General features: G+C 38.2%; 1 protein-coding gene across 9 annotated transcripts in view; it reads left to right on the top strand.

Moving 5' to 3' along the window:
* ATP6AP1L (ATPase H+ transporting accessory protein 1 like) overlaps positions 1-5,594 on the top strand; it is a 38,182-nt gene extending 32,588 nt beyond the window's left edge. For all 9 annotated transcript variants that reach the window (XM_036225855.1, XM_036225854.1, XM_016123266.2 and 6 more), the window contains one exon: positions 1,560-5,594. In XM_036225855.1, coding sequence (XP_036081748.1) covers positions 1,560-1,862 — 303 coding nt within the window. In that variant the 3' untranslated portion in view covers positions 1,863-5,594. The remainder of the gene's footprint in view (positions 1-1,559) is intronic.
* The last annotated feature ends 18,948 nt before the right edge of the window (positions 5,595-24,542 follow it).

Raw genomic sequence — 24,542 nt, 5'->3', positions numbered from 1 at the left:
CGAGATACAGAGTACTTGCAATCTCTAGTCCAGAAAATGTATGGACAACATATCCTTCAGCTGTTCTCCACAGATACTGTTCTCAACCAAGTCTTGTTAAGAATTATGTGGCAATGTGAAGACATGCTCTTTGGCTGGAGCTACAGCATCAAATGAGGCCATCTTTTGTAATCGAGGCGCTTGACTCTTAAAGCAGTGGTCTGAAGAAAAGCCTGCTTTGCCTCTTCATAGAGAGGGCAGGCCAAGCATCCCAGAAGCCAGGCCAACGATCTCCTTCAGAAGTTATTTTGGATTCAGTCTAGAGCACAGACAATTGGGTGAGCAACGCCCCTAAGTCACGTGGCATGATGGGTGGCTCTAATCATTTTAGCATGGAAAAATGCTACTGTGCCCACTTAAGTCATAAAAATGAATTCTCAGTAAGGCACTCATGGATAATTTAATTTTCTGATATATTCCTTTAAAATCAACGAGGCGTCTAAATGAAGTGATGCAGTGTAAGGTTATATTCTAAAAGTCAGCTAAATGTGGGGGCTGCCTTCCACAAATGATTACTCTCGTTTGGAGTACTTGTTCTGTATCCTTGTTTCTTTCATTGTGACAGTATTTAGATATTGGGGCCAGTTGTCAATTTGAGCCGTTTCTGGTTCCAAGTAATTAAACTGCATTTGCACATATGGGAAAGCTTTCCTTTCTTTTCTCTTGGTAGGATATAAAGAGAGATTGCTTATACATAGCTATTCCTAAAACAAGTACCAAGTGTGTAGGATACAGCTTATAAAGACGTGATGATGGGAGGAAGAAGAGAGAAAACACCAATATTTGTGGAGCAGTAAATTGAGAAGCGATTCTGAAGCCAGACTGGGTTTGAATTATTGCTTTACTGCACTTAATGCTGGGCAAGTTACTGCACCTCAGTCACCTCGTCCATAAGATAGGGATAAAATAGTAATTTATAGGGTCTTATATGTATTAAAAGAGTTAAGGAGATGTCTGATACATTAAAAAAAAAAACTTACTAATAAGTGTTAGCCTTTATTTTCTATGTCTAACCTCATTGGGAATCATGATAGCTTCCCTTAAAAGACTCTCCCTGTCTAATTCCTGTCAACAGAATCAAAGGCAGAAGACCTGAGACTTAAAATTCTTTGGGAAATTTATACTAACATGTAAAATTTTGAATGTGTTTGAATTTTAGAGACACTACAGTAATTATGGTTTTAGATGAATGAGAACATTCCTAAGAATGAGATTAAAAGAAGTTGTATTTCAGATCCTTGAAATAAAGGTTTTATTTAAGAGCCTTGAATTTCATGAGCCTCTTAATTATGACAGTCATACATCCTAGAGGAGTTTCTGGGTCAGGCTTGATTTAAAATTAAGTTTTGCTGTTCTGTAAGCACACACACACTTGTTAGATCATGTATTTAAATTATTCAGCAAATATGGTCACAGTATCTTTAATTTGCCTAATTAAGGGTCCAGAACCCCAGCCCAAATGGGAAGTAGATCTTAGGAGAGCGAATAGATTACTTCAGCTCTTCTCTTCTTCCTGACAGATCCAAGGCTTTAGCATCAAAGGGGAACAATTTGCCAAGGCCCGAGACTGTGCCTCTTCCTTCTCACCAGCCATTCTGATTGGCTTGGCCATGTCGCTCATCCTGTTGCTAGTTCTGGCTTATGCCGTGCACATGCTCATCTACCTGCGGTATCTGGATCGGCACTATGATTTCATCGCCTCCCCGGCCCACTTCCCCCAGCTGAAAGTTCGAGATGCAGCAGAAGAGAAGGAGCTGCTGAGGAGCCAGGGAGTTGAATGCTATGAACTGAGAAGCCAACAGATCTGCAAAATGTATGTGTAGCAGCACAGGCCCCTCTCGCTTGCGAAGTCCGCAGCGGCCTCTGAAAGGAGATGTTTCTATTCTGTGCTGTTTGACTTGTGATAAAAGATTTTAAAAAAGAAGAGGTACATGCATAAAAATACATTTTGACTCACTTAGATAGACTTGGGGCAATGAAAAAGGAATTCTCTGAAATTCCACCAAGATAAATATAATCATTATTGCCCCAAAGCTACCTTGAAGTCAAAGGGATGTTTCAAGTTAGGTAAACCAAAAATTAAATAAATAAAGAAAGAAAGAAATATTCATTATCAAGAAGGGAAAACACACTTGGTCCATTTTTGCTTTGTCAGTTTGCATGTGATAAGTATAGGAATAATAAATACAAGGCTCTCTGGAAGTTCAAATTTAAAACACTTTGTAACATAGTCTACATTTTTCAGAAATTAGGTCATAATTTTGTTTTATAAAAATAATCTTTTTTTCTTATGTAGAACTGTTTAGTTTACTCCTGTCTTTATAGTAGAACATGTCATTCAAGGGTTTTCTTGTCATTTACTATTCAGAGGCAGCCCATTTAATCTGTGAAGTAGGGGTGATAATCTTGATACTATCTTACCTTTCTCTTCCTGTTGCAGTGCCAAGTTTTGTCTTATTTGTATGATTTAGACCTCTGTTAGCTCTCCTACGTATCACTTGAAATAAACAACTGAGATAAGTAAGAACAATGTGCTGTGCAAACACAATTTCAAGGCAAATTCCTTAAACCCCCTTCTAATGAGATAATGTCCCCTAAACTCTTCTAAGTAGAAATTCTGGAAACACCACTAATCTTACCACCCCTTTCTTCTATATAGATTGTCCCATAATCTTTTTCAGTTCTTAGCAGATACTGAAGATTGGCTCACTGCATCCTCACCAAAGCTTCTCTAACACGCTTTCTGTGTTAGACCTTAAGTATAAAAAGTACATTGCATTTCCCTAATTAGAATTCCTCACATGACCTTGGTTCTACTAAGAAGCTACCCCTGCACAAAGCTTAGAATGAAGATAGAAATGATGTGGGACAGGTGGACATGTGCAGAAAAATTGGATCTTCTGTGCAGCTGTGTGATATGCCTATAGTTTATTGCCATCTTGGATGCTAAGTAGCAAATGACAATGACTGTGGCATTTCTGATAGAACAGTCTCATGTTGGACATTTCTTCTGGATGCATTATTCTTGGCTGTGAATGTAGGATTGGTTCCAGCCCTCTCAGAATCCTGTAAACTCCTTAAAACTATAGTGAATTCTTTTCTGTTTTAATACCTGGATTAGATTCTGTATTCTACAACTAAGTCTTATTTATGTACTTATTAGTACCAAAGATGATTATAGGGAACAGATCTTCAAAAATATGAGAATCAAGGATTGATTATCTGACTTCAGTGTAAAATTAGAGGGGATTCTATTAGCACATTAGGGAACGGGAAACTGATAGCCCACATTATCCCATAATGAAACAGATTTTCTCTGTGGTTGCCTTGACTGTTCGTTCGTGGCATAAATGGCTGCTAAGATAGCTATATGAAGGGTAAACATAATTATTCAAATTGGGATACTTTTGAAAGCGAAAAGGAGTGTCAGCGATTCCAAGATAACAGACATAAACGTGATGATGCTATACAAATTGGGATATATAGTCTCCCCAGATATGGGCGGTGTCCTGTAAAATATAGTCTGGCTCTTTCTCTTTGGGCTGGAAGGCTTACAGAAAGAAAATAATAGCTCAAGATCTTAAAATCGCAGCTTAAGGCATGGTTAAAGATCTAGAGAGTTTCTCTGACAGATCTCCAAGGATCTCTTAACTCTTGTCAAAAGATTGACATAACTGAAAATCAGACACAGGTCTGATCCTGCAAATTGGTAAACTTCATTGCAGATGGAATTCACAGCATTGCTTGATCTTTTATATGAACATGAGAGCATTGATTATAAAAGAGAGTAACCTTGAAATAGGAATGGTAACTTTGGGGTGAATTTAGGTGACATTAAGGGTGTTGAACCCTCAAACCCCACCAAGTTTTTTTGTAGCAGAAGCAATCCCTGAGAGAGGAATCTGTTTCTGTCTTATTTACAAACCCTGTGAAGACCACACCACGAGTGCTTGTCAGTTTTCCTTAATGCCTCTAGGCAAGTAGAATCACATTCTAGCATATCCCAAGGAACCAATTTCAAAGTCAAGTCTGGGAGAATAAAATTGGAAGGTTTTGCTAATTTATGCAGCAAAAGACATGGGGCAATATATGTGAGAATGGATTCTGGAGGTGCTAACTCAGTGATGTGTATAGTTTTAGATTGGGCTGAATTTTTTAGTTAGTTTTTCATACTAGATTTTGGATTAAATGTGCTGGTTTGAGCAGCTGGAAGTATTTTTTAACAGTTTTCTTGGTTGATTAAAATTTGGACTTACCAGGGGCATACATTAAATGAAGCAGAGATAGCAGAACTCCCCTAATATAATGTAGAGAAAGGAAAATTTAATAACTTAGAGAATTGGGATGTAGGAATGGATTTATCATGTATGACCTGTTCTCTCTCCCGATAACTATTTTCCTTTGTGAAGACCCAGAGGATACTCCTTTTGTCATAGCACTACCCAATACATTGGGAACATAACATCAGCATTTTTGAAAAGTGCTCTAGGCTATGGATGAAGGTAGGAGATGTTTTCCTTGAACTAGAATCCTTAGTCTAAAGAGGGATGGACGCTGGAGCAGCAGAAGTCAAGTAGCAACACAACAGCCTTAAAGGGCTGAAGGGCAGGAGTGTTAATCGATTAGACTATGTTTGTTAATGGTAGTGATTTATGACAGATGTGGCTGGGCTGGCCACTGAAGTACTCATTCATCATCATCATCAATGTCACCTTTATCATTATCATCTAGTTCTGGTTTTAAAAGACCTTAATTGAACCATCTTAGTGAATTTTCAGAGCTACGACTGTTTGTAACTCAGATCCCTTGAATAAAAAGAGATCTCTTAAAAAAGAGTCTGTGGTCTTCGTATCCAATATTGAGCATTATCGTGAATGATTTTATGCTTGTCAATCAGTATCTGTATTTGTACATTACTTCTGATATGTTCTGATCTTCAGGTAAAGAACTTAACACTATTCCCATGGATCCCTTTATTATCAACCCAACAGATATGTGTTTATTGCCCTGTAATTGTTAGTGCTGCAGGAGCATAGCCCAAGAGATGTCTGTCTTCCTGGGATGTTTGGAACAATATGGCAAAGAAAGTGATGTTTGACATGAGTAGGAGTTGACCAGGTAGGTAATTTGCAGAAGGACAAACATGGAAGATAGAAACAAATATGTAAGACTGGACTTTATTGTATACAGAGAACTATGAATACATATGTATGTGGGCAGGCACACATATTTAGAAGAGGGAAGAGAGATGAAGCTGGAAATGAAGAGAGGGAACAGATCATTGCACTCAACTAAAGACTTAGAATCTTGACTTTAGGTAATGGTGATGCCCTCGAGAGGATTTTTAGCAACGTGATTACATGGTATGTAAGTGCGAGTAGAACCGAGACAGAAACGCAATTATTGCAATAGTTCAGAGAGAGAGAAAAAAAATAGGACCTAAGCCAATGTGATGGCAGGAAGGAATAAGAAGTATGTAGGAAGTTGGTTCAGTTAGACTTGGCAACCAGAAGGCAAATCACAAATGACTAGTAGGTAACTCATTTGCAGTGCTGGGTGGATGCAATCATGGAGAAACAGGTGGAGGTAGGAGTGAGAGTGGGAGACGGGAGATTCTGTAGGCAGGTCCTGTAATAGAGGTCCAAGTAACCAGTTGGATGTATGAATTGGGAAAAATAGAGAAGTCTGGACTAGAAATAGGAAATTGGAAATCTGGCAGATGCTGTCAGTGTCCCACCCATACGCCTTTGACCCTACCATTTCAGTGCATCCTGGCCCATTTTTCCATTGCCAGTAACTGCCCTCAGAGGCTGTAATACCTGTGTTTATGGCAGGATAGAAGTGCTACAGAACTGAGGCCCTCTGAGAGTGGTCTTCATCCTGTAACTCTCATGAGTTGTGTATAAATACTCTAATTCATTTGCTTCTTGTCTGGGATCAGTCTAGAGAGTGTATTTTACACCATTTCCTGGAGTTCCCGAGCAAGACTAAGCTTTTGCACATTGTGATATCTTGCTTGATAATGTTCACCAGACTCCCTTCTCTGGCCTCTCTCATTTCCCTGCTCCCCTGATGATGTTTCCTGGTATCACCTCCAAAATAAACGACTTGCATTCAAGTCCTTGTCTCGGCATCTGCTATCAAGAAACCCAAAGTATGTCAAGCAGTGATGGGCATGAGGGAAAGCTGAAAATGTGGTGGTGGTGAAGGAGGAGGAGGAATGAGTGAGAGCACCTGAAGAGGAAGAATAGGCCCTTGGGGGAACCCATCATTTATGGAGTGGGGTGAGAAGGAGAAATCTGTAAAGGAGTTAGAGTAGGAGCAACCGGGGAAGGAAGAAGGTGAACCAAGAAATGAGTAGTGTTTCAGAAATCAAAGAAAAAAAGCTTTTAAGATGAAAGGAATAGTCTTGTCAAATGCTGGAGAGAGATCAAGCAAGAAAAGAACCAATGAGTGTTTCTTCTTTGGATTTAGTCAATAGGAGGTCATTGACGAACATCACACTCCATGGAAAAGGGAGTAGAGATAGCTGAGTATTTATTCCCTCTGGTTTTCTGGAGGGAATACCTTGGAGTAGTTGCATTCCTTCTCTGAGGTCCCTGCTTCTCTTGATGGCCTCCTCCACATAACTCTCCTTCTGGGTTTTAGTAACTTCTCTGGCTCTTTAGGGCTCAGAGATGACAACAACTCCATTGCTACTAGTCCCAGGTTACTGTAGTGTTTCTTGTGGGTCTTCTATATTCTACTGTGACATTAATAAATGGTCCTTTTGTACATAAACCCTCCTTAAGTGGTCCTAATTTGAGAGTGCCTGCTTCCTGTTGGGTATCAGGCTTACATAGAGGTTTAGACAAAGTTTATTTTTACTTTGTTTGTTTTATATCTAACAGTTTTTCAGAAAATTTAAAACAGACATTTTAATAAGATGGGAAAAGCTCAAGCATGTTGGAGGGTAAGGCAGTGATTCTGAGGTCGTGGTTTTTTTGTTTTTTGTTTTGCCTGCTGTGATGTTGCAAACAATGAGGTCCACATGTGTAATACACTCCCCTAGACATGCCCATGTATTGTTACCCTTTGCCCAACTTTTAGGGCTCGATGGCCCCATAATCCTTTGAGATCCTGCTGTTCAAAGGTCCATGGGTAGCTGGGATTGGTAGCTCCAGGTGGCAGACAATTTCCGGGTAACAGACTGAGGGTTTTTCACTCAGAGGGTATCTCAGAATGTAAGAGTGGTATTATTACACGGAAGCCCTTGAATAGTCTTTAATTTATGCAAACACAAAAAAATCATTGCTAACAAGCCACGTGGGCACCATACACACCGATTACCTCTGCAGTTGGGAGCTCCTGGGTTAGAAGGAAAGAACCAGGGTATAGAGAAGTATTAAAAAAGTGTGTCTATTCCAGAGGGGAGAAAACTGATGGAACTAGGTCCTCAGAGAAACCTTAATGTTACATATTTCTTTTTGGAGGGCAGGGTGGAGAAGCCACTTGTCCTTCCTCATTGGAGACACATGGAAGAAGCACAACTTTCTGGGGAGAATGCTGAACTGCCTCCCTCTATCTCTGCTTGTTTTTCATGCCCTCACACATCAGAGTTCGAAAGATACTGAAATGAACAGATACGGTTTTCCTGTGACTTTTTGGGACAATATGCCTTTATGTCTGATTTTTCTCTGTATAGTAGAATTTGCAATGTTTGCTATATGATGCTTTCAGTTCCTGGGATCATCAACATTTTATAAGGACCAAATGGTACTAGAGCAAAACTTTTAGTTCCAAATAAATGGAATTGAAAATGTGATTTGTCCCTTCTGATATTTTATGAAGGAAAAAATAGGACAAACTTAGATGGTCAAATTTAGTCGTTATAATGGTTATTATTTTGCGACTGATGTAACCCTGATGCTGGCCTTCTCGGTATCCCCAAATCCTCTGGCCTTCTGGAGTCAACCTTTAATTTACTCTCCTAATAAACTGGCTTGAGCCCCCTTAGTGTTAGAAATAAGGCTTTTCCTCAGACAGCTGATTCAGCAAGAGGGTGGATTGGTGGCATGAGCTGTGGTGACTTCTGTTCTTGTTTCTTTTAGTTTTAGTTTCCTGTCTCTGTTGATTTTCAGTCCTGTCTGGTGGCCTCATCTTCTCCCATTGTTCTCAGGTCCTGGAGCTGGTGTCTTACATTGACATGAGCATCACAGACTTTAACCAAAAGTTCGGGAACAATAGGCTAAACTAGCATAAGCCAGGGACCAATTTCAAATTCTCTTCATAGACATTTAATTCCCTCTCACAGAGAATTTCTCACTGGCCATCGTCCTCTTTTGACCCTGAACTCGAACCATCTTGGTGACTTCTCTTTTTCTTCTCCACAAATCCCACACCCCTGGCTTGGAGATTGGGCCCTAAAAACCTCACTTTTCATAATCAACCTGCACAGTATGATATAGATGTCGCTCTTAAAGAAAAGAAGCTTTCTCATTAGAATTTTTTCTTTTTAATCCACCCAGGTCAAACTCAGCCATTTTAAAAATAACAACTTTTTATCTATTGATATCTATTCCTCCCTCCCTATCTTCTCCCCTACCTCTCTTGACTCCCTCCTTCATCCATCCATCTATCCACCCACCTGCTTATCCATCCTGTTATATATGTAAAATTAATGTGATTTCACAATGTTAAAAGATATTTTAAAAGTCTACATGTTAAAGCCATGAAACATGCATACTAACTCTTCAATTTAAAAGTTATAACAGAAAAGTTTAGAAAAATGAAGAAAAGAAAAAAATTTTTCTTAGCAAAATACTTGACTGTAGGATGCATATTATTACAGTTTTTGATTAAGAAGCTAAACTTCATTTTCAACTACATTACAGTGATAAGTTTCTCAAAATGTTCTTTTTTATCCAGCAATGGAATCATTCTGAGCCAAACTCATCTCTGGCCTTAAGAGTTTGTTGTCACATTTATGTGAAGCATTGGATTTAGAAATCTATGTAATAGTCTCAAATTTCTGTCCTTAAACAAGGCATATTCTTATTCCCACCTCAATGAATCATTCCAATGAGATATGAAAATCTCTTTATGTGGTGTTAATTTTTCTGCCATTTAGGAGGGTCCTGGTCCAGGAGAATATGGTTGTGGAGATTTGGATAAACATTCTACCCTTAATTCATCTTCCCCTCCCTTCCTTAGCCCCCACGCCCTTGACTCCTGCCATCAATCTTCTTTTGAAGGTGTGCACATTCTGAGACTGAGCCTGATTTCCCAGTACAGTGATAGCTTCCTGAATGTAAATTGCAATGAAGACTGAGTTGGCTAAATTCACCTCATGTTTATATGCTTTGTGGTCGAGACGGGGACTTGCCAACCTTCTCTCTTTGTTTGCAGCTTACATTTATTTCATCCTACAGCTGCAAGAGGGTTTTATGTTTGTTTTCAGGGAAATCGACTCTGAACCTACCTCAAGTGCAGGAAGACCTCTGCAGGGACAGACCCAGATTTTTAAACACCTACTATTTAGAAGACTCTCATTAGGAAAATGAACATACAATTACAAATATAAATTAGACATGAGGGTAATTATCTGTTTAGAAATAGAAAACAAATTATAACTAATTAAAATCTTAAAAGTTTACTGTATTTGAAATAGCTTATTTTTACAACTTTTATAAAAATATAACGATCATAAAAACACAATGCTAGAGACCCTTCCATGGTTATGGAAGAGACCTGTATAAAGTTTGTATATGTGTGTGTATCTGTGTATTTTGACAGACAGGATCTCAATATCCAACTTGGATACTGGTTAAATAGTCTCTGTGGCCTGTTGTTTACCTGTTTGATGCTAAAACTGGAAGTCTGCATGCAGGAAACTGGGAAGGGAAGATGGATGTAAAGTGGGGAAGAGCAAAGATATGCTCAAACTCATGAAGAGCTGGGACTATGAGAATGAACTACTTTATCCAACCTTATGAAGTAGTGCTCTTTGTCATAGAGCTAAAGAGATGCTCTAACAATTGAAGATGCTCAAGGAGGATCCAGGAGAAGGTAGAGCAGCTGCAGGCCTGGGTGCTGCCCTGTGCCATCAAGGTGAGCCAGCAGATAAATGATAATGTGCTTAAGCTACAAATTCGCCTAACTCCACTTTTTGAAGATTAAAAACAATATGGCTGCTGCTTTATTTTCACCTTCTAGATCCCTTGCAAATAGGTCTCTTAAACATGGTCCACCTTAAACAGAAACATACAGGAAATGAATCTGGGAAACGTAGTTCATTCTAGCTATATTGACATATTACAAAACCACCGCAGCCAACCCATTGTCAACTTGGCACCCACATATGTCTCTGAAAACTATACTTATTTTAAAAATAAATACATTAACAAAGTCCTACTACTGCCTAACATGATATGACTACACTGTGTATAACTGAAAATATACAAACCCTTTCTCCAAAAGTGGATACTAATTCCCTTTTGTGTTTTTGGTCACATTCATTCTTCTCGTAGGTTATTCAGTCTCCTTTGATATCCTGTAACTTAAATACTAAGATAGAAGGTTAATAACCATCACCCATCTTTTATTAGATGGTAGGGAAATGGGAGAGGGAAAGAAAATAAAACTACTTGGTTAATAAATACAAAGATATTCATATCAAAATAAGGAAAACATACTTTTATATTTGTCATTTCTGAGACTAGTCACATGGTGTAGTGATATATGTAATTGCCTTCTGTTGCTAGTTGGAGTTCCTTGCCTGGTGGGTAACCTAAACATGTATTCCTGAAGTTTCTAGGCCATTAGCAGTCTTACCTGAATTGATATGTTGCTGTTTTCCATTGACTTTATTTACAGAACATTGGAGTACTAAGAGGCACCCTCATTGTGCAGTGGCAATCCAACTTCTCCAAATCCAATCACTGGGATCATTAGAATAATCCAGAGTTTTCATGCTGTTGGCATTTTGGGCTAGATAATTTTCTGATGTAGGAGAGCTGTCTGTGCATTTTAGGATGTTTATTGACCTCTACCCACTAGGTGCTATTAGCACTCTCCTCCTGCAGTTGTGATGACCAAAAATATTTCCAGACCTTGTAAACGCCCTATGGGCAAAATTGCCCCCAGTTGGGAACCACTGGAGTAACCACTTTCTTTGCCAGTGGATTCACAGGCATAAGGACCCTAAAGTGGCTTTGTGGCATTCTCAATTTCCAGTTCAATTGAATCACTGTCTTCTCTCCTAGTGAAAGCGTTCCTCTTAGGAATTAAGACTGTCAAACCAAGTGAGCCTAAAGTTGCAGGGATGAAAAGCAAAAACTTTGTTAGCCAAGGAAGGTTAGCTGAGGTACACACAAAGGAGATACTTTGTTTCTACTTTGACTTTTTAAATTTCAGCTTCATTGAGATATAATCAATGTCTAACATTTTGTAAGTTTAACATGTACAACATGTTAATCTGATACATTTATATATTGCACAATATATAACATTAGCTAACACCTTCATCATGTCACATAATTACCATTTCTTTTTTGTGATGAAAACATTTAACATGTAATCACTTAGCAATTTTCAAGTATATATACAGTATTATTAGCTATAATAAACATATACATTAGATCCCTAGAACTTATTCATCTTATAACAAAGTGTATAGTTAAAAGAGATACTTTTTTTTTTAAGCTATTATTAGAATCCAAAAGTAATTTTCCTGTTTAGACAGCTCCTTGCTCTGTGCTATCTTTCAAGGTAGAAATCCCTGGCCACCAGGAATTCATTTGTATACTTAAAACAAAACAAAGAAAGAATAAAAAGTTATGGTATGAAAGAGCATTGAACCAAGAATTAAAAGGTCTCTGTTTTAGCACAAATTATGCCACTTACTAGTGTAATTCAGCCAACAACTCAAGGTTGTCCTGCTACACAAAACTTAGTTCCATGAATTGTGGACTTCCTTAAAATTCCTGCCCATGCTCAGAGATTAACTTTCTCATGGTCTCCTGTGTCTGTAGCTCCTCTATATGCACCTGCCAACTGTTTCTGAAGTTAACCTGGACTTGAAACCACATCCCTTCTCCAGGTCCTACTAACAGTTGATGCCTAGCCAGCATTTTCAGGTCCATTGCTGAACTGTGGGTGGTAGGGAAGCCCATGGCAATGTGAATCTTAAAAGAGATACTTTTAAACTGCCATGGTCAAAATGTACCATCTCATACCCTGACAGTGTTTGCAATGCTCTTCTTTGGGTGGAGTCTTCTCTTAGACTATTCAAACCAGCTGCCTCTGTTTTTCCAGGTTTTAGGCTCTAGTTTTACAACCTCGGTCCATAGTTCAGCCTTGTGAGCCCATGAGCTAGATTTGGTCCTTTGGTCCTCTATTTCTTATGACTGTATATTACAGGAGATAGCCAGTGGGGAAATGGAAAATAGCTCTACTCTTGAGGTCTTAGAGTGGAGATAGACTAAGCCACTAATCCATATCTCGTTTGTTAATAGACTCTGTCCTGGGGCTGGGAGGCCACCTGTGGTAGATTCTTTGCAAAACGGCTATTACTACTATGCTCTCTTCATCTACATCCCTTGTGATGTAACTAGGCAGTTGGTTCCCTTAAGAGGTGGAGTATATTTCCTCAGCATTTGTATATGGGCTGGCATGATGATTTGCTCTGGCCAATAAAATGGAGCAGGAGTAGTCCTGGGCCAATTCTGAACCTAAGTATCTACTTGTTCTCCTGGAACACTGCTCAGCTGCCAAGTAAACATTTATAGGAGCAGAACCTTCTAAAAGATGAGAGATCACCTGGAGGAAAGATAAGCCATCTGGGTTGAGGCCATCCTCAACTCACCAGCTCCCAGCTGATCCAGCAGCATCTACAGATGTCTTAAGTGAGCCTAGCTGAGATCTGAGGAACTGCCAACTAATGTCAGCCTAATAGCCCATCTGCAGAATTATGAGCTTAAAAAAAAGGTCGTTTCCAGCTACTATGTCTTGGAGTGTATTGTTATGCAGCCAAAACTTACTGATATGTCATCAAGTTTAGAAACATTTCCAAATTAGAAGTTACATCCACATCTGAATTCTCATCCCTGTCGCATAAGAGAAAAGAAATAGCTGAGGATGAACCATGTATGAAAAAGAAGGGATTTAAAAGGAGGAATACATATATAGTCAGGTGGCTATTACTCTTAGCCAGGTCTGGTTATAATTCCTTCTTCCACTAAATAAATCACTTACAATTTAGCAGGGGTCTTTTGTTTACAAGACCTAGAAACTCTCCGCACTGGCTTAAGTAAAGGATAATTAGTTTCAAGGGTATCTCATGGATCCTGAGACCCAGCTAGGTCTTCTTGAACAACTAGACCTGGAACTGGAATACAGTCTGGATCCAAAGCGGCTACTTTCTCTGCCTCCTTGTCTGTCCATATCTATCTCTTTGGTAGATCTCTAATCATTTCGGCCTGGTGGCTTCACTTTTTCTCTCTTCAGCCATCTGCATGCACACAGCTTCATTATGCTCATTCCAAAATAGCAGCCTCAGCTCCAAATCTTCATGACCTTCTAGCTTACCATCCATAAATTCAAATTCTCAACTATAGAATCTGATTGGTCCATGGTGGTCCAGTCAGGTGTGCTTGAGTGGTGATTGGCAGGATCAATAAAAATATCCTTTTCTTGACATTGGGCAAGCATCTTTTGTAAGAACCAGAGGATTGAATTGGTCTTCTTAATGTTTGCTGCTGGCAGGAGCCACCATCCTGAGTTTTGGGGACTCTTTTTCAACCATGTCACCAGTGGATTTTTACCTATGCTTTTCAGTGGAAGATCAACATCTGTATTCTTCCATTGGAAGAATATAAACAGAATAATCAGCAATTTTTTTTCCTAATCAGGCCTGGGCAGTATTGGAAAGCCTTCTTTTTTTTTTTTTTTTTTTTTTTTTTTTGCTCAATGCCCTGCCTCTTTATGGTGCTCTTGATATCCCAAGACTCAAGAGTTCCAGCCTATTCTTTGTATAAAGCTAGGTTCTGGTGTCCATGACATTCTAGTCAGTATCTGGGTCCTTTCCTTTCCTTTCCTTTCCTTTCCTTTCCTTTACTTTCCTTTCCTTTCCTTTCCTTTCCTTTCCTTTCCTTTCTTTTCCTTTCCTTTCCTTTCCTTTTCTCTTCTGTTTTCTTTCTTTTCTTCCTTCCTTCCTTCCTTCCTTCCATCCCTCCCTCCCTCCCTCCCTCCCCTCCCTCCCTTCCCTCCCTCCCTCCCTTCCTTTCTTTCTTTCTTTCTTTCTTTCTTTCTTTCTTTCTTTCTTTCTTTCTTTCTTTCTTTCTTTCTTTCTTTCAAAATTTGTTTTATTTTACCACAGTCAAAATTTAGAAGGCTGCCAGTTGAGACACTCTCTAGTAGCAATTTATAGTTATATGGATTACATGGATTAGAACATTTTAAAAAACAAATCTGGATACTGACTTATGGTTACCAGGTCTATTTATTGTCATATAAGGCCATCACGAGCTTCTATATCTAATCATCATTATTTAATGTTGGATTGAACCCTAGGAAATTACCATTTTTGTAGCTCATAGACAGTCAAATATTGGCAATTTCCTGTGATTCAGTATAGTATATTAAAGTGTATTTTAACATGAGAACCATAGGAAGGATACGATCTTACAACAAAGGGCTGGCCTTTAAATGAATTTATTTAACTTGAAAAAAAATACATTATACATTTTGTCTTCTCTTATTTAATCATGGACCATGAAAACTTCATCATGGTCTGGCGCTAGTTTTTGATGTGTCTTTGTTTAAACACAGGTCCAGTGAAACACATCTGTGCGATCCTCTCAGGATCACTCTCATTCCAAAAAATACATCACTTTTTCCTAGCCTCTGAGGTGGAGTTCTGACCTTTCCTTGGTTCAAAGTCATGTTCAAAGAGCAGTCATGTTCTCTGAAGCCTTCTCAGGTTATTGTTGGGTAAATTCTTCACTTACACCAAACATGAGTATTTAGGAGACATGTTTGCAGCACCCAATTTATTGTCACATTCGCCTTCATAAAGAATGCAGTCACATTTACTAAAGGAGCCTTGATAACCTCCCATGGTTTTTCAATGATGTATGCAAACAAGTTTTTCTATCAATCATGAGTTAAAGATGCTTCCCTTTGAATTGTGATTTTTGCACAACTCCTTTATCACCCACCCTCTATTTCCTACACAAGAAGCCGTCATCTTTCTTACAAGAAAGATCCAGACAGATTGTACAACAAACTGACTGTGGTTATTAAAAACATCTTTTGAGCTCTTGGCACAACAAGCAAAACCACTCCTGATGAAAAGGGTGTCTTTCTCCCATATGGTTCTCGAAAGAAGTACAATTTTCTGACTTTACTGTACATGTGAAAACAATAAACAATTTGCATTTCTTTCTTTTCCTAGCAATTCAAACTCTAACCTGAGGGTTTTTAAAGAATGGATTTAGTGATTTCTACATTTTACCACTTTCTGAAATATTATTGTCAGTGAAGTTACCAAGCCTCAGCCAAATGTTTCAGTTTATCGCTCTCCTTTTTTGTGAATCTATAAATGCGTCAGAAAAATGTTTACTGTAATGTTAGAATGTGCATGTGTTGGCATTAAAAGTGTGGTTTTGTTCCTACAGGGAATCAAATAGAAGCAAAATTACAGTTAATTCCTGGTATCTGTGCTAATGGGGAACAGACTGAGTTTGTACCAATAATATTGAAAATTTTATTTTAGAAATTGGGCTGAACTCTGTCCTTCGCTAAACCTTTTGCCAGAGAGTCACAAGTAGTTAAGTTGTTCTCTGTCCTCTCTCCTGTGTAGAGAAATGGCCAAGAGAAATGAAGCATGCAAGTAAAAGACTTATTCACAAATTTTATGGTCATTAGATTTTTCTCAACATGTTGGCTCCAGCTCTTTTGTGAAAAGAGAAAACCACTTTGTAGTGAAAGAGGATGATAGTCTTCCTATTCCTTTAGTAAGGCATCTTGTCTTTCTTTATGATTTAAGAGATAATCATCCACCAAAACTTGTGTTACTTCCCTGCCAAATTCAGTTTTCAGTAAGTAACTGAAAAGAGAAGGATTTTAGAGAATTTCAAAGTCTCTTTAAAGCTATTCTCTCAGTAAGGGAAGATTTGAAATACAGCTATAGGGGAAGAATGCCACCACACAGCCATCTACTTCTAGCCAGTAGCCTGCAAGAGAAAGGATTTATTTCATCTGGTTCAGTCTCTGACCTTTTGGAAGAAGGAGATAATGTATAAGCTCTTTATGACCTCATGGCTTCTACAAAGGTTTTCAATAGAACAGAGAGGCAGAGCCTCATTCATTCTAGATCTGTAATATTTCTTGAATGCAAAACTCTCACACATTTGCAGGGACAAAAGTGTATTGCACTCGTGGTGTCCAGATGTGATGCTCCAATGATATGTCACTAATTTGTTCTGTAACTATTATTATCTGTTGAAGAAGACTTAGAAAATGACTTCCAGTTTTAAAAAAGCCTGGAAAATTTTGTAATTCTTTGCCACCCCCAGTGGTAATTCTGACACAACTCTGCAAAAGCTTTGGAAATTTACACACACACACAAACACACACACACACATATGATAGGGGAAATCTTAATTAACTATAGTAGAGGAACTGAAAATACAAAATGAAATGGTGGTTTTAAATATGGCTGGGTATCATAATTAGTCCCAGATGGTTTCCTTTGTAGTCAGAAGAGTTCACCCAAACAGCCACATTTCTTTGTTTGAAAGTCAAAATAGAAACCAAATTAGGCTCCTGCATTGTGTCCTCATACTTACAGCAATACCTTGCTATATGTAGGTCTTGTGAGATGTCTGCCCATTGAGACAAAAAGATTGTGTTCTCTATCATATACTCTTTACAAGGTAACAAATGTTCTCAGAAACAACGGTTTCTCTTTCCTTCTGGTTTTCTGCATTTGCTTTTTGTAATGGCATTTAGTAACATTTTCCCTTACTATGGTTCATCTCTTTGGGATCATTGCCCTAGGGGAACAAGCCTCATAGGTCTCAGAGTGTCATCCTCATTTGCTGTAGGAAATCATACTTGCCACCAAATAGAAAGCTCTGATTCCCATGCAGAATAGCCAGGCAGATCAAAAAATATCTTTAAGCAAATTTTGCTTGTCATTGAAGACCAGGGAAAATCAAACCAAAGAAAACACACAGCTGATTGCTGAAAAGATTATTATCTTTGGCCCTTTTCAAGAGACATCAGTTATTCCTTGTGATCTCTATTAGAAAACTTGTCAGAATAAGTAAACTTGTTTCCAGTTCTGTCCCACTAACAGGTTTCACTGATTAAATTATTTAATTGGTTCAGTCATTAGAAAGGAAAGCTGTAGATATACCCAGTCTTTTCCTATGAATGATTCCCCCAGATCTGCATCTATTTGTTTTTGGAATCCAAGGTTTCTTTTGAAAATCTTCAAAGTAAGTGGATTAATACACATAATCTGTTTCTTCCTCTCTCAGAGAAAACTAAGTTAATGATTTATTGCTTTTCCATCAGCTGGAACTTGATTCAGAATAGGATAGAAGTAGGCCTTCTCTCCTGTGTAATGGATGGTGGACATCTCAAAGTCCATGTGACAGCAAAGATCAGAGTAAGTGGGCATTTGGTGTTTAGTCAGATTCATTTGTATTTAGTCAAAAAATGATATTTATTATGTAATATATGGGTAAATAAATAATAACATTTCCTCCCTGTTTTAGGTCAACACATTCATTTTATATGCTTTCATTTTTAATTAGTAATATAATAAAATATAACCAATTTTGTAATAAATGTAATGTATAATTGACCAGGAGTCACACTAAGTTTTCTCATGAAATAAAGATTGCCTATAATTACCAGACTTTTAGGAGAAAACTGAAGCTGTTTTCCAGATCATGTAAAGCAAAACCAGCCTATAGTTTTACATGAGATACTCTAGTATAATAAGCAAAATACATTTTTCCTTTTGAAATATCTGGATAATTGCTGAAACTATCTGATTTTCTCTTTCGTGAATATAGAACCCAAACATGCAATTTTGAAATAGAAGTATGGATTTCACTTGCTGATTTAAGAACTCTTTATTTCTACTTTTAATTACGCCATATTTTGTATTTTCCCATAGGACATCTTGCTTATCCTTTATTGAAACAAATGATCAAATATGCAAACATCAACAAACAGTAAAATAGTCATCAGTTTGGCATTCTCTTATTAATGTCAAGGTGATATTGATTATGCAGTAAGGGATTATCAAATACTCGAGTAGTATAATAGCATCTAAATTATAGTGCATATATTAAATTAAATTCATATTTTATTAATATTCGTATATTTTATTAACATCACACATACTTTTGATTTTAGGCTATGTGCCTATAAGCCCATATTGACTTACGTGGCCCCATTATTATATTTAATAATTTCTTGCTGGAGCTGATTTCCCAACCACAGCATTTTTCTGAGCTTAGAAGCACTAAAAAGTTGGTATTTAGAAGTGTGAGAAAATGGGTGAGTCATTTAAATTTTAGTTTTATATTATTTATTAGTGCAAATGCTGTAAGATACAAAGCAAATATGAAGCGTCTACTATTAATGCTCTATAGCATTTGCCATCCTTAAAATAGATATTTGGAATAAGTGATTTCACTGATCTGTTTATGCATTTACTCATTTATTTGTTCTTTTATTCAACAAACAGATATCGAACCCCTACTATGTGTCACATATTCTGATAGGTGCTAAGACAGATGAGAAAATGCAGTTATAGGCCTTGATCAGAGTCTGGTGGAATAATAAGTAAAATTTATTGAACATCTAATCTTCAATTACCTTTAGAATTCTGACATTCCACAAATCTAAGAACCATTCAGTTATATTCTGGAATCTGTAATCCTGGTGGAATTGAGGGTAATGAAAGTGACAGCCTTCTTGTTCCTTGCAAATGGCCTTGAACTTGGAGAGCAGAGAGCTGGGAAAGGGAACATGTGAAGAATGTTACTGGAAGACTAGGTAGCTGCCCTTGGAAATGCATGGTAGGAATGGGTTTATTTTTATTGGAGGGATAGGGTAGCTGTATGTGTGTGAGGGAAAAAGCAAAGTTCAAATCTCTTTGTCCTTTAGTGATTGAAGGAAATCAGCACTAGCCTGAGAAATACAATTCCAGAAAAACACCCCTTGAGGTTTTTTGTTTTGAGGTCTTTCCATTTCTTCCCTTGCCTGAAAAATGTGTTTCCTCTGAGATGTTTATTGTATGGAATGAGGACTGAAAGAGATGCCTTGAGGCTAATGAAATAAAGGAAGTCACTTTTCTGAAGGGAGTTCATGTGCTCACCCCTTTCTCATCTCTGGAATTTCTTGGGCTTGCCACTAATGAGGTGGATAATTTTTGCATAGTTCTGTTTCTAAATGAATAAGTGATCTGGACATGCTGCGTACCGTTCTTGGTAAAATAGATTTATTAAGGGCTGAATGAAAGTCATAGTAGATTATTTGACTAGATTTTAGTATAACACTCTTTCTAGGATTTGATGAAAAATGACGAAGAAGCAAGTTATGGATGTGCTGGACGGCATGGGTTTTCTGATCCATGAGTGGAAACGGACGGAGAGAATCAAGGGCTGAGGCTATCGATGTCTATCTACCACATTATGGAACGGTGTCTCAAGCATTGAAGAAGTTGTGAGGCAAAGGCTTATTGAATGTCTTTGGAAGTATTTTGCTGAAATAAGTTAATAACATGTAACTGACACTAGGTCAAGAGGCACGTTAGCCTTTCAATGCCAGTGAGGGCAGAGAGACAGCAGCCTGAAGCTTGGAAGACGATTTTTGGAAAGTGTAGTTCATCTGAGGAAGAGGTCAGACAGGCTCAAATTTGATGAACTGGGCATGAAGCTGATAATCACGTGGACACTGATAAACGGCAAACTGTGTGTACTGGGAAAATGGCTCTTTTTAAATGAACCTCGATTATCAAGAAAAGCAGATGGAGAGAGAAGTTCCAGAAATGAGCAGTTCAAATGGGGAAAGTAAAAAATGTTTGAAAGAACCCCATAGAAGACTTAAATACGAAAATATGTGAGCATAAGGAACTTTTAATCTACCTCAGTCTATTGTGTGTGTGTGTGTGTGTGTGTGTGTGTGTAATTTTCCAGGAGGAACTATACTTTAAATAGGGTAAGTATACAGAAGAGAAAAAGTAATAACTTTTTTTTTGCTGTTTTTTAAAAGCATACCTCAGAATTTATCTTTATTTTTTTTTAACAAAATTAGTTTTGAGTATATAGTACATTGGTTAGACATCTATATGGTTTGTAGAAACGATTTCCCCAGTTGCTCACTCCTCCCCTGACCCTCCACCTAGCCAATGTATTAATGCTAACTGCATTCCCTACGCCACGCTCCCCATCCCCGTGACCATCCGTCAGCTACTAATTGTACTTCTTTAACCCTTCACCCCATTCTCCCAGTCCCCCAAGCCTCCCTTACCTCTGTCCGTCACCAAATTGTTCACTATATTTGTGAGTCTGTTCTTGATTAGTTTGTCCTTTGTATTCCTTAGATTCCTCATATAAGTGAAATTATATAGTGCTTATCTTACTCCGTCTGACTTGAATAGCCTCTAGGCCCATCAAAACAGTATCTTTTTCCATACCCTTACTTTTCATATGTAGGAGTCTTCTTTTCTTATCCTTTCAGCCACTCTATCTTTTGGTTGGAGCATTTAATTCTTTTCCATTTAAGGTACTTATTGATAGGAATGTAGTTGTTACCATTCTTTATTCCTGTTTTTGATACATGTTTTTTCTTAAAGAAGTCCCTTCAACATTTCCCGTAATACTGGCTTGGTGGTGATAAATTCCTTTAGCTTATTTTTGTCTGCGAAGCTCTTTATCTGTCCTTCAACTCTAAACGATAGCTTTGCTGGTTAAATTATTCTTGGTTGTAGATCCTGGGTCTTCATCCTATTGAATATTTTTTTGCCAAGCCCTTCTGTTCTGTATAGTTTCTTTTGAGAAATCAGCTGCCAGTCTTATGGGTGTTCCCTTATAAATAATTATCTGTTTTTCTCTTACTGCTTTTAATATTCTTTGTATTTAACCTTTGGCATTTTAATTATGATGCATCTTGTTGTGTGTATCTCTTTGGATCCTTGATTTTTGGAATTCTCTGAGCTTCCTGGGGTTATGTCCATTTCCTTCACTAGGTTAGGGAAATTTTCCATCATTGTTTCTTCAAACAGCTGTTCGACATCTTGGTTTTTTTCAGTTATGCTGATTAGATGGATATGTGGACCCTTAATAGTGCCCCATATTCTCCTTAAATTTTTTTTATAGTCTTGGCATCTTTTTTCTTGCCATTCTGATTGTGTGTGCTTGGCTTTCCCATCATCTAGATAGGGCATTTGGTCCTTTTCTTTATTCACTTTGTTTATTCCTTTGTTTATTCCATTTAATATACGTCTCATCTTAGATAATGTGTTCTCCATTTCAGATTGGTTCCCTTTTATAATTTCCATTTTTATGTTTTTTATCTCTTTGCTGAATTTATCTACACTTCCCAAAAGTTCATGGAGCATCTTTATAACCAGTGTTTTGTACTCTGTATCTGTTCAATTACTTGATTCCATTATATCTGGATTTCTGTTCTCTGCTCTCATATAATTTTTGCTTCTTTGTCTTCCCATTTTTGTTGCCTTTCTGTATCTTTTTCTACATACTAAGCAAAGCTCCTAAGTCTCCTAGTCTTACTAGTGTGGCTTTGTGTAGTAGGTGTCCAGTGGCACAGTCCTGAGATGGGTTCAGCTGCAGGCCAAATTTAGCCCAAGATTCTTACCCCTCTGGGGCCACCTGTTAAGATTCAGCAAGCAATCCACAGATGCTGTGCTTATAGTTGCCTCAAAAGGCCACAACAGAAACCAAGACCAGCTGCCTCTGGTGTGAGTGTAGGCGCTGCTCAGCAAGGAGCACCAGACTCGCTGAGGATATACTTCGATGTGGCTTGGGTGGGGCCATGAGCTGGGGGAGGCGGGGTTTCAGGGAATCCTCTGGGCGGAGTGACCTCTGTTATCTAGTTTGATGACGTCACAGCTATGGCGGTACTGTGTCCGACACACTGGTATGGTAGAGGGCTCAACAGGGAACAATAGATACTGCTGGCACTTCTGTACCAAGTAAGTCTTGCCTTGGCCCTAATTGTGAAGATGTCTCCCTGTAAGTCCCTGGTGCCCCTGCACACAGCCAAATCGGCACTGGTGCTCAGAGCGAGCAGGTCTATGACTGCAAAAAATCCTCTCACGGACTCGGCAACTTTAAGAGGCATCTGCCATTGCCGCAGCCTCCGTCTCACTCAGCTGCTCAAGACTGAGCAGTCCTATGTCCTCACCCCGTCCTACTTTCTGCCATTGCAGGGTGCTTTCTTGGATTTCTCCCTATTTGTATGGCTTGTTCATCAAGATCTCAGGAAATTTTTCCTTGCTGCTGCTCCTTGTTTTCATCACAACTTTAATTTGGTCGCCAGAGAGATGAACAGAGCCTCTATCATTTACGCCATTTTTTTTTTTCTGGACTATAATAACTTTTAAGATTCAGAAAAAGCTCCTTAAAGAGGAAGGCTCTTTTAGATGTAACAGTGCCAGGGATCAAGGAATCCAGCAAATGGTCCTGAGTATAGAACTTTGTCACTACCTGCCTCAGAAGCAGTGGTCCGCTAACCACTCAGATTGCATACTGAATGTTGACTTCTTTTGGGGGGAACGTCAAGAACCTTGTTTTCTGACCATTTCATCCCCTCAGATCTGAGAATACAAAGGACCACACTGAGGCTGCCAAGAGAAAAGAAATAACTATGTTGGCTTCTTTACAGATTGGTTTGACCACATGTTCATATACAACTTAAGTGCTGAACAATACATTTTAAAACTTTTCAGTTCATTTTGAATAAACCTACAGGTATTCAATAAATATTTGAAATGAATAAGTTAGAAAGTAGTATTTATTACATGTCCAGTATATTACCAGAACTCTGATAGAACTATAGGGAATTTTTTAAAAAGCTCCAAGGAGTTTATATGTATGTTAACTTGTTTAAAAATGAATGCAATAAATCTTAAAATTTTAATTTAACAAACATTTATATAGAGATAACTGTATGCCAGAGATTTTCTTAAGTGCTTTATAGATGTTAACGCCTATATTCATCTAGAATAAATGACCCAGTGATTGAAAGTGCATTTATGAAGGACTTTTATAGGTAGGTCTTTTGAACAGAGGGAATACAAAAGGTTGGATATGTACTGTGAACATATTAAAGCCTAAAAATGGACTGTGATGTACTATTTTTCATGTTCAGAGCCCACTCTTTATTACTTTGTCAACTAGGCAAAATTTACCTATGTGTTATTCTGCCTTCAGGTGTCAACTGAGCACTAAGGTGGTTTTTTGCTTCTTAAGGCCTCTCTGGTTTCCTGATTAAGTTTATTTACCTGCAACTTCTAAGACACTGGGCTAGGCTATCCATTGATGCCAGTTTGGATGTCAGAATCATGGTAAGCTTTTTAAATAGACATTTTGGGTTTGTTTTGAGAAGGTCTCCAATGCCTCTATTTATGTCTAAAGTTTCTGTCTTTCATCAATGGAAGATGTAGTAAATTTAACCAATAAACATGATGGTTAGAATCATGCTGACTAGAAGTGCCCCCCTCACCTTTCATGAGAAAACTCAGAGCTATGGGTGAATTATGTTGAGAAATGGGTTGCAAGAACTTTCGTTTACCCACAGGATGGTTTAAAGCATTAAATTGAAGTTATAATCCCCAAGTTCCCTTCTTCACTGGAACAGACATTCCTCCAGTGGAGGCGTCAACCTGACCCCTTCCAAATTCAGTGTCATTCCTAGAATAACTAACAGCCCCTGGCAAATATTTCCTAAGTAAACCCAGCTAAGAATAGTGTCTTATTTCTAGAGCTCTGACACAAGAAACTCAACACCCTGTTGGAGTCAGATAAGCTAAACTTTTTTCCAAAGCTTTGTCCAAGTTAGACTGAGGAGGATGTAGTCTGAGAAAGACTCAGCTTGCATGAGAGTCTAGCAAGACTCCCTGTTATCTGTGACGTGGCATTGAGTGATACTATATGAGACTAAAGGTGCCTGTGAGCATGCCTAAATGCTTAATCGACTACCTATCAGTGACTTGGGCACCAAATATACTTCCATTAGCTCTGTTCAGTAATTAAATGAAAATCCCATTCTTACTGTCGTGCAGTTCTCCAACATTAGTTGGTTCTTTCTGATACCACTCCCACTTGCTCTGTTACAATTCACTGAAAAGCTGAAGCTCCATCTTGCTGCTTTAAGCTGGAAAGACACGTTTTCTTCTTAAGAGGTTTCATATATGAGAACTTATTATTAGTCCCTAAAGTTATTGTCACCTTGCAATTGATATAGTAGCTTGACT

This window comes from Rousettus aegyptiacus, unplaced genomic scaffold (genome assembly GCF_014176215.1).
Source record: "Rousettus aegyptiacus isolate mRouAeg1 unplaced genomic scaffold, mRouAeg1.p scaffold_m13_p_8, whole genome shotgun sequence".
NCBI lineage: Eukaryota > Metazoa > Chordata > Mammalia > Chiroptera > Pteropodidae > Rousettus > Rousettus aegyptiacus.
This window is presented reverse-complemented; position numbering and strand designations above follow the sequence as displayed.